General features: G+C 36.9%; 2 protein-coding genes across 2 annotated transcripts; both read left to right on the top strand.

Moving 5' to 3' along the window:
* Positions 1-432: 432 nt before the first annotated feature.
* Positions 433-7,312, top strand: LOC143629153 (alanine--tRNA ligase-like). Its single transcript, XM_077098505.1, has 22 exons — positions 433-739; positions 2,014-2,252; positions 2,337-2,477; positions 3,278-3,424; positions 3,508-3,660; positions 3,755-3,884; positions 3,970-4,066; positions 4,139-4,259; positions 4,341-4,400; positions 4,490-4,540; positions 4,619-4,714; positions 4,785-4,886; positions 4,971-5,093; positions 5,171-5,314; positions 5,393-5,464; positions 5,550-5,768; positions 5,843-5,951; positions 6,029-6,216; positions 6,296-6,385; positions 6,465-6,647; positions 6,731-6,910; positions 6,994-7,312. The coding sequence occupies exons 1-22, from the start codon at positions 487-489 to the stop codon at positions 7,063-7,065; spliced, it is 2,970 nt and encodes a 989-aa protein (XP_076954620.1). The 5' UTR covers positions 433-486; the 3' UTR covers positions 7,066-7,312.
* A 1,823-nt stretch (positions 7,313-9,135) lies between these two features.
* On the top strand, positions 9,136-14,889 carry LOC143629132 (uncharacterized). Its single transcript, XM_077098486.1, has 5 exons — positions 9,136-9,432; positions 10,302-10,545; positions 10,615-10,849; positions 14,223-14,285; positions 14,392-14,889. The coding sequence occupies exons 1-5, from the start codon at positions 9,144-9,146 to the stop codon at positions 14,449-14,451; spliced, it is 891 nt and encodes a 296-aa protein (XP_076954601.1). The 5' UTR covers positions 9,136-9,143; the 3' UTR covers positions 14,452-14,889.
* The last annotated feature ends 381 nt before the right edge of the window (positions 14,890-15,270 follow it).

The raw sequence follows: 15,270 nt of genomic DNA, 5'->3' as shown, positions 1-15,270 counted from the left end.
TTCGGGGAAAAGCCTAACCTAAGACTAACGCTCGTGAATATTTGTTCAAAAACACGACAGTGAGATATGATAAAATAAAAATGTGCAAACCGTTTAATTTAAAGATCCAAATAGTAAATATCATCTACTCGTCTAGCCTCTTGTCATTCATTACATGAAACACCTTTTAGTCATTTGTAAACTTAATAACAATTAAAACTGGATTCTTTTAGGTATTACTATTATTAAAAGAGGGTGTTTGAAATTCCTTATTTCCATCTCCTTATAACTTATTCTCATAAGTTACAAAAGTGTATTCCTTTCACACCTTTTAATTTTGCCAACTTTTTTATTCCAATTCCAATTCCAATTCCAATTCCATCACCAAAACTACGTCGTTTAAAAGCGTAGGCTCCAAGTTAATAACGTCCAGTTATCCTAAAACCCTCATTTCAATTTCACCAAACGCCGCCGTATCACATACACCGTGCTGGGGTCAAGAGATGTATGAGACTTCAATTCACTCGTAACTTATTAACCCGTACATCCTCCATTCATCATCAGCATCTTATAGTGCGTCAGGTTAATCAATCGGCCGTTGCTTCATTGACTATGGGCTCTCAATCGGCTGACGTGGAGTGGCCTGCGAACCGAGTTAGGGATTCGTTTATTAAGTTCTTCGAAGAACGGAATCACGTCTATTGGAAGTCCAGTCCCGTTGTTCCAGTCAATGATCCCACGCTCCTCTTTGCTAATGCTGGTTTGTTAATTAATTAATTGTGTTTGTTTATTTTGGTCTAATCTGATGATGATATTTGTATTAATAGGATTATTATTGTAGTTTAGCAATTAGTATTTGTATTAATAGAGCTCGGCTCCTTTCGAGTTACGAGAGCCGAGGTCGGATTGTGAGTCGTTTTTTCAAGCTCGGGCTCGGTTTTTTGTTATTAATTTATTTATTTACGTTGTTTGATTATTTTCTTATATTTTGTATCGGCTTCTTTTGGTCTAACATGATGATATTTGTGTTAATAGGATTGTTGTAGTTTCAGAATTAGTATTTGGAAATCAGAAACTGATTGCATGATTTGATGATATGCAGATTATAGCTGTGTAAACGAACTCGGCTTGTCAGTTGTTTTTTCAAGCTCGGGCTCGGTTTTTTGTAATTAATTAATTTATATATGGTTTTAATTATCTCTTTATATTTTGAGGAAAACCTTAAACGAGCCAAAGCTTGGCTCAAGCTCGGTTGTGCAGTTTGGTTCGTTTTGACTTACGAGGTTCGAGCTTGAGTTCAGCTCGTTTTGGCTTACAAGAGCTCGAGCTCGGCTCATGAGTCGTTTTTGCAACCTCAGGCTCGGCTTGTTTATTATTTATTAATTAATTTATATACGTTTTTAAGTTATAGTGTTATATTTTGAGAAAAATCTTAAACAAGCATAGGCTTGGCTCGAGCTTGTGTAGTAGGTTAAACGAGCCAAAGCTTGACAAACTCGGTTGTGCAGTTTGGAATGAATATACAGCAGTCCAAAAGAGCTCAATAACTAAACAAGTTTTGTTTGAGGCTCGGGCTCGACTCGTTATTTTGAGCAGCTCACGAGTGGTTTGGCTTGTTTGTGCCTCTAGATATACGTATATGTTAGCAGTTTCAGATACTGAAAGTTTGATTTTTGTAATTTTAAACTGGAATTCTTCAGCATACATGTTAAGAACTTAAGATCAGGAAGCAATAGGGTTGACCTTAAAAGGTGAAGTGGTATCTTATGTTTTAACAACTGAGTATCTTGTAATTAAGTATGTTAAGCTTTAAAGAGAAGTTAACACAAATAGTGAACATTCGATTCTGCTTTAACAAAAAGTTGATTCATGCTAATTGAAGAATGAGAATGAGAATGAGATTCAGATTCAGATTACTTATTTTCTTGCCATACCGTATTCCCTAGTTATCCTAATTTGATATATCTAATCCTTAGTACCTAAGGGTGATTCTTGTAAGTTGATTCTTTATGCCCTTTTTTGAATAATTTGCAGGAATGAATCAATATAAGCCTATATTCTTGGGCACTGTTGATCCGAACACTTCTTTAAGCAAATTGACCCGTGCCTGCAACACCCAAAAATGTATCCGAGCTGGCGGCAAACATAACGATCTTGATGATGTCGGCAAAGACACTTATCATCACACCTTCTTTGAAATGCTTGGAAATTGGTCATTCGGTGATTATTTCAAAGAGGAAGCCATTGGCTGGGCTTGGGAGCTTCTCACAGTGGTAATGTTATATTCTTTTTCTCATCTTAAGTTCTATCATAAGTTTTTTCCTCATGTTTATTTGTGTTTTTGTGTCGATGTATAGGTTTATAAGCTACCTACTGATAGGATATATGCTACTTATTTTGGTGGTGATGAGAAATTGGGCCTTCCTGCTGATACTGAAGCTAGAGATATATGGCTTAAGTATTTACCATCTGCACGAGTTTTGCCCTTTGGTTGTAAAGTAAGTTTTTCATTAACTATTATTTAGGGGTGTAAACGAGCCAATGCGAGCTTGGCTCTTTTTAAGTTTCATTTCTAAAGCTTGAGCTCAGCTCGTATATTATCTGATAATCAATTTATATACGTCTTTAGTTACTTTTTGTATATTTTAATTTTAATTAAGATTTTTATATATAACATAGTATATATTGTTTAGTTATTGTTATCATAGTGTTGTATATATTTATAATTGTTTTATAAATATACCTCAGTATTAGATTGGCTCATTTAGGCTTGCTAGCCAGCTCGAGCTCGATAAGCGAAGCTCGCAATTGGGATTGTTTATTAACAAGTTTATTTTTAGGCTTGAGCTCGTTTAAGCTTGGCTCAATTCGAGCTTTTAGCAAGCCGATCTTGTGTAGCTTATGAGCAGCTTGGCCCATGACACTTATATTCTTCTATAGAATTTGCAGTTTTGACCCATTTTGCTTACAGTTGGGCTGGCTCAGGTTATGTTTCTTTTTTTTTAAATGGGCTGAACTCAAACGGGTTAATTAAAACAGTTAAAAAGATTTTGATGCTTACAAAAATTCAAATACTTTTCTAGAAAGTTAGATTACTATTGTAATAACTTATTTTTTTGTATATTCCATATTCTATATTTCACACTCAAATATTAGAAAAGGGACAAAAAACATTTCTGGTCAACCTTGTTTGGCCCACTTCAACCTTTACCAAAACTACCAGCTTTGACTTTTCCAACCTGCTCATTTTGCCATATTCAAACACAACATTATTTTAGTTTGTTTGATTTTATGGTAGGACAATTTCTGGGAGATGGGTGACACTGGACCTTGTGGGCCCTGTACTGAAATACACTTTGATAGGATTGGCGGCCGTTATGCTGCTGAGTTGGTTAATAATGATGATCCTACATTGATTGAAATATGGAATAATGTGTTTATTCAGGTAATAATAAAGCTGTTATATTTGTTTTCATGTGTAAACATGCATATTTTTTATGTGTACGTTTATCAATCTTCACTTCACAGTTTAACAGGGAGGCTGATGGTTCCTTAAAACCTCTGCCCGCCAAACACGTGGATACTGGAATGGGTTTCGAAAGATTGACTTCAATTCTTCAGAACAAATTAAGTAACTATGATACAGATGTTTTTATACCTATTTTTGATGCTATCCAACAGGTAATAATGTTATATAAATATCATATAACTATGTAAGCACTTCTCTAGTTTACACGTGCTAATTGCAATATCCTTTTATTTGTTTGTTACATAGGCAACTGGTGCTAGACCATATTCAGGCAAAGTGGGCCCAGATGACGTGGATGGAATTGACATGGCATACCGAGTTGTTGCTGACCACATTAGAACTCTTTCATTTGCGATTGCAGATGGTTCTCAACCAGGTTGACATAAAAACCTACCATTTTACTATTTTAATTTAATAATTTCAAAAACCTATTTTTTAGTATATATGTTCTTGTTTTACAGGAAATGAAGGGCGTGAGTATGTTTTGAGGCGCATTCTTCGCCGTGCTGTACGTTACGGAACAGAAGTATTGAAAGCACAACAAGGATTTTTTAATGGGTATATTTCACATTAATGGTATATTGTAATATTTGTAATTTCTTATAATCTTTTTTGTCATGATGGATTTAGATTGGTGAAAGTTGTGGTGGATGTAATGGGCCATGTTTTTCCTGAGCTAAAAGAACGAGAGGCACACATTAGAGAGATTATAGCTGAAGAGGAAGCAAGTTTTGGAAGAACTTTACTTCATGTAAGCCTTATATTAAACTGAAGAAAATAAAAAAGTTGTGATTAAATTGACTTCAATAGTTGTTTGCATATGATGTTATAGGGAATTGAGAAGTTTAAGAAGACAGCTCAAGATGTTAAGGGAGAGACATTCAGTGGACAGGTAAGGTCTTAGTCAATTACTTATGGGAATAAATCCAGGTTTTTCGTGTATTATATTTTCGTCTTTTAAAACAAATCTCATGTGTGCAGGATGCCTTTGTTCTATGGGATACTTATGGATTCCCATTGGATCTAACTCAGGTGTGTCGAGAGTTCTTTTGAGTTAAATTTTTAATGCAAATTTTTGTGTATTATAAACGTTTTGTTATCTTATTTCAGTTGATGGCAGAAGAAAGAGGGTTGGTAGTTGATGTTAAGGGCTTTGATAATGCTATGAATAAAGCTAAAGAAAGATCAAGAAACGCTCAGAACAAGGTTTTCATTAATCTGCTTTATTATATCTTTTTTGTGGCCATATAATATTACTAATGTAATATTATTACAGCAAGCTGCTGTTACAATTGTCATGGATGCGGATGCCACCTCAGCATTGCATAAGAGAGGGGTGGCAACAACAGATGACAGTTTCAAGTTTATATGGGACAAGGTATGTAGACAAGCCTGTTCCGTTTACTTGTATTTTATTTACCAGTCAGCGCAGCACCAATGTTTACACTTTGAGCAATTGCAGGACCACAAAAGTGTGATAAAAGCCATCTACACAGGCTCTGAGTATGTGGACCGTGCTGATGCTGGTGATGATGTTGGCATAATTCTTGAAAGCACAAGTTTTTATGCCGAACAAGGTGGCCAGGTTAGTGCTGGATTAATATGATACAAAATCATTGCACCATTTGAGCTTTAAAGTTTAACATGGTTCTTGATTTTTAGATATTTGATACTGGACTAATTGGAGGCAAATCTGGATCTTTTGAAGTCTCTAATGTTCAAATTTATGGTGGTTTTGTGCTTCATCTTGGTAAAATTAGTGGCAAGTCGGCTCAGTTCCATGTGGGTGATGAAGTGATTTGTCAGGTAAGCTGCTGAGTATGATTTTAAATTACTTGTGTTGACCAGTCGCTTATCCCGTCAATATTCGTAAATCTTGTTTAGGTGGACTATGAAAGGCGTAGAGAAATTGCTCCTAATCATACGTGTACACACATGTTAAATTTTGCTCTTCGGGTAATCCAAAACTGGCACTTTTATAATCTTTACTGTCAGATTAACTGATCGTTTTAAAATTTCTAACAATGTAATATCTTTGCAGGAAGTACTCGGGACTCATGTTGACCAAAAAGGATCCATTGTTCTTCCAGAAAAACTAAGGTTTGACTTCTCACACGGGAAGCCCGTTAAGCCCGAAGACCTTCGAAAAATCGAATCAATTGTGAATGAACAAATTGAAGCTGAGCTGGAGGTTTCTGCAAAGGAGGCAAGCCTTGCTGATGCAAAACGAGTGAACGGTTTGCGTGCTGTTTTTGGTGAAGTAAGAGTTTGAAATAAACTCTGATTTGACTTTATGCAAAGTACACAAATCCTAAAGTTTTATTTTGAGAACAGGTGTATCCGGATCCAGTTAGGATTGTTGCTATTGGTCGAAAAGTGGACGAGTTATTGGCTGATCCTGAAAATAAAGAATGGTCGTCCATATCTGCTGAACTCTGTGGTGGTACACACATTTTTAAAAATTTGTTATTGTTTATAATTTTTTTAATCTGTTTAATTAAATCTTGTGAGTAAAACTAGGGACTCATATTTCAAATACACGCGAAGCGAAGGCGTTTTCTCTTTTGTCTGAGGAAGGAATTGCTAAGGGGATTAGAAGAGTTACTGCTGTAACAACTAAATATGCTTTTGATGCTATTGACGCGGCGGCTAAGCTTCAGGAGGAAGTTGACATGGCATCTAAGCTGGAAGGAAGCCTCCTTGAACAGGTTGGCATATTTACTTTTTTGGCCTATTTACATATTTTATATTTTTGAAATATTTACATTCCTTGAAATGTTTTCCCAGAAAGTGACATTTTTAAATGGTAAAGTGGAGACTTCCTCGATTCCTGCAGCAAAGAAGGCAGATCTAAAGGCAAAAATCTCCAATCTTCAGGTAAGATAATAATATTCTTTACAATATGTGTTCTTTCACAGTTTCCCACACTACATAGTGTTCTCTTTATAAAACATAGAATCAAGTAATAAAGGCAAAAAAGAAGACTGCTGAAGAGAACATACGAAAAGCTGTTGAAGCGGCTACCAAGGCGGCGGAAGTTGCATTATCAGAGGGGAAAGCTTTCTGCATTTCACATGTTGGTGTGGGGTCGGATACTGCTGCTATTCGTGAAGCGGTTGTTAAAGTCATGGAACAGAAGGTGGTTAAATATTTGTATTTTATATTTTACTTGTATTGTTTTTGATATATTCATTTTGTTGACATGTTGTGGTTTCTTGGCAGGGAATGGCAGTGATGGTTTTTACCACGGATGAACAATCAAAGAAGGCTTTAGTTTGTGCGGGTGTGCCAGAAAAGAGCGACAAAAGCAACCAACTGAAGGTTTTAGAGTGGCTGAAGGCGGCATTGAAGCCACTAGAAGGCAAAGGTGGTGGCGGGAAAGGTGGTCTTGCACAAGGACAGGTAAATGGACAGGCAGTGGGCTGGGTAATATCAGTTTGGTTCAGAATGTTTATAGCCTTACTCATTATGTCTTTTTTTTTCAGGGGCCGGATATCGAACATGTTGACGAGGCAATAGACGTTGCCAAGTCGTTTGCGTCTCTCAAACTGGGCTGAAAGACAAGATTTGCTGTGTTTAGCACAAACATTTGCACGTGCTGTCTAGAAGCAGGACACGTGATGAGCATACACACACTATCACATACTATGGTTTGGTTTGGGTTATGACACGCTTAGGGCGTTGACAAGTACACTGTTATTTGATGTGTTTACTGGTGACTGTTTTCTATTTGTTTAAACGTTTAGATTGTTTTGTATGGTTGTTCAATCCTCTATACAAGTACACTGTTATTTGGCTTAAAAATATACTTATTTTCGTACATGTTAGTCTCTTCGCACAGCTGCCACTGTCAAGTGGGCTACCAATCGTTTTATGGTTATAGGTATATTCAACCATAATACACTGTTAGTTTCCTAGTTTAAGTTTCGATAGGTAAACGGTGAGCATTTTTCCAGATGTTACTTTTGAAACAATAATGTCACCATCACCGAGAATTTTACAAGTTCGTTTGTGGCGTCAATACTTGAATTTCACAAAGCATTGATTGATAGTTGACGTTTATAATAGCGGCTCAAGGATATCATACAACACGTTCGAGTGTTTGTAATAGCGGCTCAAGGATATCATACAACACGCTCGAGTGTTTGTCGGCGTGTTCTTTTGGATGACACTAGGGTGAACTTATTTGAATCATTTATCATTGTTCTCAAGGTTTTAGATGTTGGTGGAAATATTTAAGTTTCGAATTGCTTTTAAGTTGAAGTCAAAAGTCATACAATTTAATCCTTTACTTTTTTCAACCCAATCGCTCTTTTGATTTTGGAAATTTTTTTATCAATATACTGTTTCTTATACACATACTTCTCCATTATGGAATGGAGGATGGTAATATTTAGGATTCATTAAAAAATCAAGAATACATTCCTGGGAGAAAGCCTTCCCGTATTGGGCACTAATATTTTTTTAACGTCTAATTAGATCGGGTAATCATTCAAATTAAGAACGGAAGCTCGTTGCTTTTTCTTTCCCTATAATCAAAATGAAACTAATTGAAGCCATGGGGCCCTATCCATTTATTAATTCGACCCAACTTAAAATTGACTTCTATTTTATTTGCCCTTTTGAATAATTGAAACGAAGGCTTTGTCTTGAGCCGGAAAGAATAAAATATTCTCAGAACTCTTAATTGATACGACATGCTATTTTTTCCATTCATTCCCTTTGAGGAATCTAATTGTATTAGTATCTATAATTGATTTCTTCTGTGTAATACTAATCGATAGGGCCTCATTGGTAAGTGCTACAAGATCTCGTGCATTAGAACTCATGGTTATGGACCCGAATCCATTAGTATGGAACATTTTCTTTTCCAAGTGAAATCCCCTAGTATATGAAAGAGTGAAAAAGTGCTTTCGTTGTTGTGGAAGAAGAAGCCTTCGTATCTTAATGCACGTATTTAATTTATTCGGAGCTATTAGAGCGGGATCCACTTTTTGGGGAATATGAGTCGAAGCAATAACAAGAATATTTCTAGTTTCATAATCCCTGGAGAGAAGGTTCACTAATAGGCCTATGGAGAAGTCATTTGACTTATTCACATCCAGATCATGAATGTTTGGAATCCATATTATGCAAGTAGACATTGCTTTTGCTAATTCGAAATGAAGGGTGATATAAAGTAGGTCTTCATCTTCAGGCATCATATTCATAGTCACAAAGTTGTAACAAAATGATCATACAAAATTTCACATCGGGTACATATCAAATGGATGCTAATATATACAATTAAACTTATATTTGTAGCATATTTTGGCCTTTAATGAATTCAAGTTTTTCTATTTAGTGGAAATGCATTTATGCAGATACCCGTGATGCTTAATTTATCAACCTTACGCAAGCATGTTTTAAGTTTTTCTAGTTCGAGGTCATGAGAGTACCTTAACCATAATTGATTAACCAAATAATCTTAACCATAACTGTCGGTTAGTCTTGATTATCGGTTAATTTGGTTCGGTTAACGGTTAAGATTCGCTCACCCTCACAATAGACATTTCGGTTTGATTTTCAGGTTTTTTCGGTTAACCGGTTCAGGTTTTCTAGAATCCTGAGACTCTGAGAGTGTGATTCCGAAATCATGACTGATTTCGAAGCACCTTCATTCTCATTAGGTCTTGATTGTGACCTATCCGATTCGGAGCCCCAAAGACCAGCTCAGTTATCTGACGATGATGACGCATTTGAAACCCTAATTGTAGACGATTCGGAGCCTGAGTATCCAGATTCACATCCGAACCTAAAGCGCCTCCGGCACCGGCTCATTACCTGCGCCACGTCATCATCACCGGCCGAGCTGCATTTTACGGCGGTTATTGATGATGAAGAAGATATTAATATGTTATCTTCGCAGGCGGATAGGCGTACAGGTAATGATTTCTTATAGCAATTGGTTATGTTTTACACTCTTATGCATATATAATTAGGTCTGTGAACGAACCGAATCGAACGAGGCTTTGTTCATGTTCCTCTGATCAGCTTTTGTCGGACAAGCGAACAGCTCACGAACACGTAACTGAACGAAATTTGTGTTCGTGTTCATTCACTAAGGAAATGAACTTGTTCGTGAACGGTTCATGAACACAAATGAACAGAAACAATGTTTTATTTGATTTGGATAACTGAGAATGGTCAAAGTCAACGGCTCGGTGTGGCTACGAAGTTTGTGTTGCCTGTCTTTTAACATCCATATTTATAATTTCGTATGTTAATTTACATATAATTAATCACATAATACTCCTGTATATTTTTGTTTTATAGTTGGTAATATCGTATGTTAATTTTGCATAAATCTAAATTATAAGATTAGAAAAGTCATTAAAAAATATTGAAAACCACTAATGGACAAACACAAACAAACAAACAAATATTAACGAACGTAAGTGAACACATTATCGAACGCTCACGAACACAAGTGAGCGTACATGGCTTCTGTTCGTGATCGTTCATTTAGCTAATCGAACGAAATTCCTTGTTCATGTTCGTCATTTATTAAACAAACAAATATAAAGAATTTTCCCCCGAAAATATCACAAACAGGTTGCCAAACGTTCAGGAACAGTTTGTTAAACCTTCATGAACATTTCACTATACGTTCAGTTGGTTTACAGAATTACAGCCCTATATATATTGGGGAGTTATAAAATCATCATAATCTTGAACGCACAAGTGAATTGATGCTTCTGACACTAATTAGGTTTAATTTACTAATGCATACATTTATTATTATTGATAGCAGATCAACATTGTACCCATTCAAACTTCTCACCAAATAGATTAGAGGCTTTTACCAATCAACATGTAAAGATAAAGCAAATTGTATCAAATGCATTGGAAGATCTTCCCAATTCTTATCGTTATTTCTTTCACGATGATCCAAGGATACAAGAACTCGTTCGAAGCCGCCTGTCTAATTATTCCCCTTTGGTTAACATGTTCAATGCTGATCATGATCAGCCCAACCCATCACATATTGATTATATGTATGCTCAGCTTGACCTTTTTTTTATTATTGGGTGACGGCTTTTGTGACACGGGTGTCTTGGTTTTAGGGGACAATTTAGGCTTGGTGAAAGTTCAAAACAAGCTGCCAGATCTACGATAGACAAGAAAAGTTCAACTAGCAGGAAAAATTCAAGAAAATTAGAAACCGAAGAGACGCCACAAGGTTGGGTGAATCCAAAGGCTTGTGTTGATAAAGCGACAACAAAAGGAGCTGTGAAAAGAAAGGGTCATAAAGCCCGCCTAACTGCTGGTCATTGGTTAACAGGCCCGGAAGGAAAGAAAGTAAGTTTTGTTGATCTTAATAGACTTTGTTTTATGCTACACCCGTATCAACTCCCAATGAATCAAAACAAACACAAACAAAACGTTTATGGAATAAGCTCTCCACTTTTTTTAATCTAGAAATTTACTGAAAACTAGAATAATGTTCATAACCATAATCACAAGCTCGATTAGGTTAGCCACCATAGCTCGGTTACAATTGAGAAAGGATTCAAAATCCTATTTGGTAACTAAATACAGTTCGTAATGATCTAACTATCATAAATCAAATATGGCTCTTTTAATTTATCCCTAATTGCTTGGTTAGTTAAAGACCAATATTCATATGCTCGGAACCGCCCCCCTTCTTGACCCATGAGCTCGAGTCCGGAGTTAACTCTCTTTGGCTAACATTTACCCCTCTAATTTCTGACTCAAAATTAGGAGGTCTTCAACACCAAGTAATTCTTGCATTTCCCCAAACTTTATCCTCACGAGTGGCTTGGTTAAATTATACGCATGTTGTTCATCTCCACAAATGTACTTGATCAAAACTTGCCACGTTTGTGCTTCGCACATCATCTTTATGCTTTCACTGTAACCCATTATCTCCTGCTTACCGTTCCAATTATGGATCTCAGAATATGTTTTGTTGCCATCACATGAGACTCTTTTGGAGATTGCATATATCTGCTTGCAATACCAACTTAATAAAATAATTGGGTCCTGTGTGCAACAAATAACGAAGAGAATCAACAAGCTGGCTATACCCTGTAGCATCCATTGTAACACCTTTCGCTTGTGAATAGCAATTCAGTTCGTCAATTACTACCAACCACTTTTCGGGTTCGCCTCGTTTATGCCATCTTGAATTACAAAATCAATTGGAATTGCTTTCGCTCTTGACGAATGATGAAGCAAGGTCTGTCCGTGTAACCATCTTGCTTCTGAGGAGGGCGTAACAGTCCCTGTAATTAGTGCCACTGAACCTCTTACGGAGGTATTTTACCGCAGCCGCTGAAGAGACTGTAACAACTCCTGCTGCCGCTGCTGCAGATGGCTGTGGTTCAGGAGCTGACCCTGCTGGGTTGTTTGGAGTGGGTCCCGTAGCTTTGTCAGGCTGATTCGAGTACAGTTCAGTCTCAGAGTATAACTGCACAATAAAATTCCGAGCTCTGTGGTCTTTCGATCCCATGCCCAACTCTGGTATTCCAGACAATTAACAGTTCTTTGTAAACAGATTTTTCTTTGAACCTGATCATTCATACGAAACACCTTAAAGCCTGGTTAAGAACCAAAACAAACCACTAGTTTTTCCCTGTCATGAGTCATCTAACTTCTGTTGATTCACCTTGGGTTCGGTCGGAAAACCCACACAACCGATACTATAAAGTCTTCCAAATTAGGCTTTCGGTTCAGTAATCATATGGCGTCTTGGAACCCACTGCTTTAGCCTGAGAACCAATTGATACTTTTATCTTTGTATCTCGTCAAGCTTGGTCTGAGTTCTTGAACCTATGCCCTTAACCGCGCCCTCGACCCTGATTAGTATCACGATCTCGACCTCGACCAACTTAAATCACGATCTCGACCTCGGTAAGTTAAACCTCCCCCCCCCCCTCTATTCTGCCGCTGTGGGTTGTCATAGGGTTTGTGAATATAGGACGGTTCGCCATGAGTAAACATCAACTTACTCTATTTTCTAATGAAGACTCAAACCCCTTGATTCTGTTCTCAAAACGTTTTCAGTGTATCGATTGCCTCCTGAAATGTCATGGATTTCAAATCTGCGAACTGTTTGAAAAACGCCACAATCGAAAGATATACTTAGCTGGTGCAGAACCCAATAACTTCCTGGTTAGTTTTTTTGTCTTTGTATATGGTTCCAAGGCTAGCTGCTTTGGTGACCAATCGACTGATTTTCGCTGCAAACGTGTCAAATCGTGTATGATTCTTTCATCCTTAGTGATTAGGACTCAACCTCCAACTGTTCAATTCTTGCTTTCTGTACTCGTAACACCCCTATGTACCTAGTCTTTAAGGCTTCCCAGATTTCCTTTGCAGTCTCGTACTGAGCCACCTAAAATACGAGTTCTTCTGGTATGGCCTGTGGCAACAACATGCTTGCCACATCATCCTTTTTGGCATCGACCTGTTGATCTCCAGGCTTGAGTGCTTGCGATACCTTGTGAACCTTGAATATTGCCCTAATTTTGATTGCCCAGATGTTATAGTTTGTAGCAGTTAATATTGCCCTATTCTGATCTTTAACCAATAACCACAACTGATTCTATTTTGATTATTGAACTGACTTTTCAAAGTCAGAATCGAAATCAATCAGAAAGGCTGATATGATCCCATCACACAAGAAGGGTCAGGTTGACCCATCTGAGTGTTGACTTGTCTCGGTTCAGTTATTTGTTGGACTCGGTCAAAGTTACTATGAGTCAAAGTAAAGGGTTGAATTGGGGTATCAACGTCAAGGGCTAAGTTAGATGAGTCAAAGTCAAGAGGCAGATTAAGTGGAGAAACTCTGACATTTTAGTGTAAATGGAGCTAGGTCTCTTTTATTGAAAATTGGCTAAGTTATTTAAATTATGTCTAGTTCTGTTGTAATCTGGAGACTAATTCTTCTCGAATCGGGTCTTTTATTTGAGTTATCGAATCATTTGCTTGAATCCAATTCCTAGATTCTATCATTTGGTTCCATTGTCGGGAAACAATGACACTTTCCACCTAGAGCACCACTGAAGACGGCGGTTTCTATACTGATTTCATCATTGTCCAATTGGCAGCCATTGCCTCGCACCTTGAAGCTATAGAATCTCTTTTTAAGGATGAAATAGCGACCCTGAAAGCACACACCCTTTCACGGCACGAGAAATCTAGTAACGGTTCAGGAAAAAGTGTTAGTTTTTCTCCCTCGGTCAAATCATGCCTGATTCTAGCAGTTTTCAACACCATGACCACGATTGTTCCAAAACTGAAAAAACAACAGATCATAATCAATCAATCACGAACAAAATGTTTATGGAGTAAGCTCTTCAATTTTATTAATCCAGAAAATTACTCGACTAAAACAATGTTCATAATCATAGTCACAAGCTCGATTCGGTTATATAGCCACTATAGCTCGGTTACAATTGGGAATGGATTCAAACTCCTATTTGGTAACTAAATACAGTTCATAATGATTTAAGTATCATAAATCAAATATCGCTCTTTTGATTTATCCCTAATTGTTTGGCTAGTTAATTAATTGAGACCGACATCCATATGCTAGGAATCGTCCCACCTTCCTGACCCATGAGCTCGAGTCTGGAATTAACCCACTCGGTCAACCCTATATGGTTTATTGTTTATATAAGTTGAACTTGTTTTTTGTTACTTTCAGGTCTATGTTGGTAAAAGCGGCCGGGAGTTGACTGGTCGAGTTGCATACTTGCAGTACAAAAAGGTATGTTTCCATCTGTTTTTAAATTTGTAAAGTATAAACTTATAACATAAGATTTTTTACAAATTTAACTTGATGCAATGTATGTTTGTATTTGAACCTTTGGCAGGAGAGTGCATTAGGGTTTAAAAAGGTAAAGAGGAAATCTGGTACCAAGAAGAAGAAATGAATGATGGTATGTGATATGATTCAAATGGTTTGAAATTAGTAAATTTATTGTTATACATATTTAGATTATTATTTTAGCAATATAGCAAGTAAGCATTTGCTATAAAAATTAGTCTGCTTCAAATAATGTTCCTTTTAGTTAGTCTAAAATGATGAACCAACTTCACATAGTCATGTGGTCCATTTCTAGCCACCAACTCAAAAGGTGGTGCGGTACTAAGTAGTTCCTTTTAGGCTTTAGCCACTGACCTTTATTCATATCACGGACCAATACAATGGTTGACGCAGTGTAATCCAAATCCATGTAGCCATGTTGTTTGCCGTGAAAAATTCATTTTGATGTAAAAGGGCACCTATGTAAAGCAGCACCGCATAGACGTGTAGGTTACGTGAAAACTTTCATCTTTTAAGATGGTTTTAAGACGGCATGTACGTGTAGTCATATGCGTCAAACACACAAGCACATAACCGACGGCATGGTAATTTGTGAGAATCCAAGCTCTCAATTCCGGTTAGTGATCATCAATGTTTCCATTGTCCTTTTTGTAAAGATCATAGTCCTGTGTCCACTATTTTAATAAATCCTAGTAGTCTTAGCATACAATATCTAGCCTATAATCCTATATCACTAGAATTCACATGTCGTTCATGCCATAGATAATACACCCATTAAGCCTAGGCATAAAGTCTACCGTTACTTGCTTTCGAATAGGGTTAACAAATTAAACGCATTTATTAATATCCAACTTGCCTTATTCTTATGGTGGGAAATATTAATATTAGTCTATACATCGTTTTGAAAAGTTTTATGTACCCGCCT

This window comes from Bidens hawaiensis, unplaced genomic scaffold, assembly GCF_021521415.1.
Source record: "Bidens hawaiensis isolate Kalapana, Puna unplaced genomic scaffold, B.hawaiensis_p1.1 tig00005162_1, whole genome shotgun sequence".
Taxonomy (NCBI): domain Eukaryota; kingdom Viridiplantae; phylum Streptophyta; class Magnoliopsida; order Asterales; family Asteraceae; genus Bidens; species Bidens hawaiensis.
Note: the sequence above shows the minus strand (reverse complement) of the source record. Positions and strands in the feature narration are given on the sequence as shown.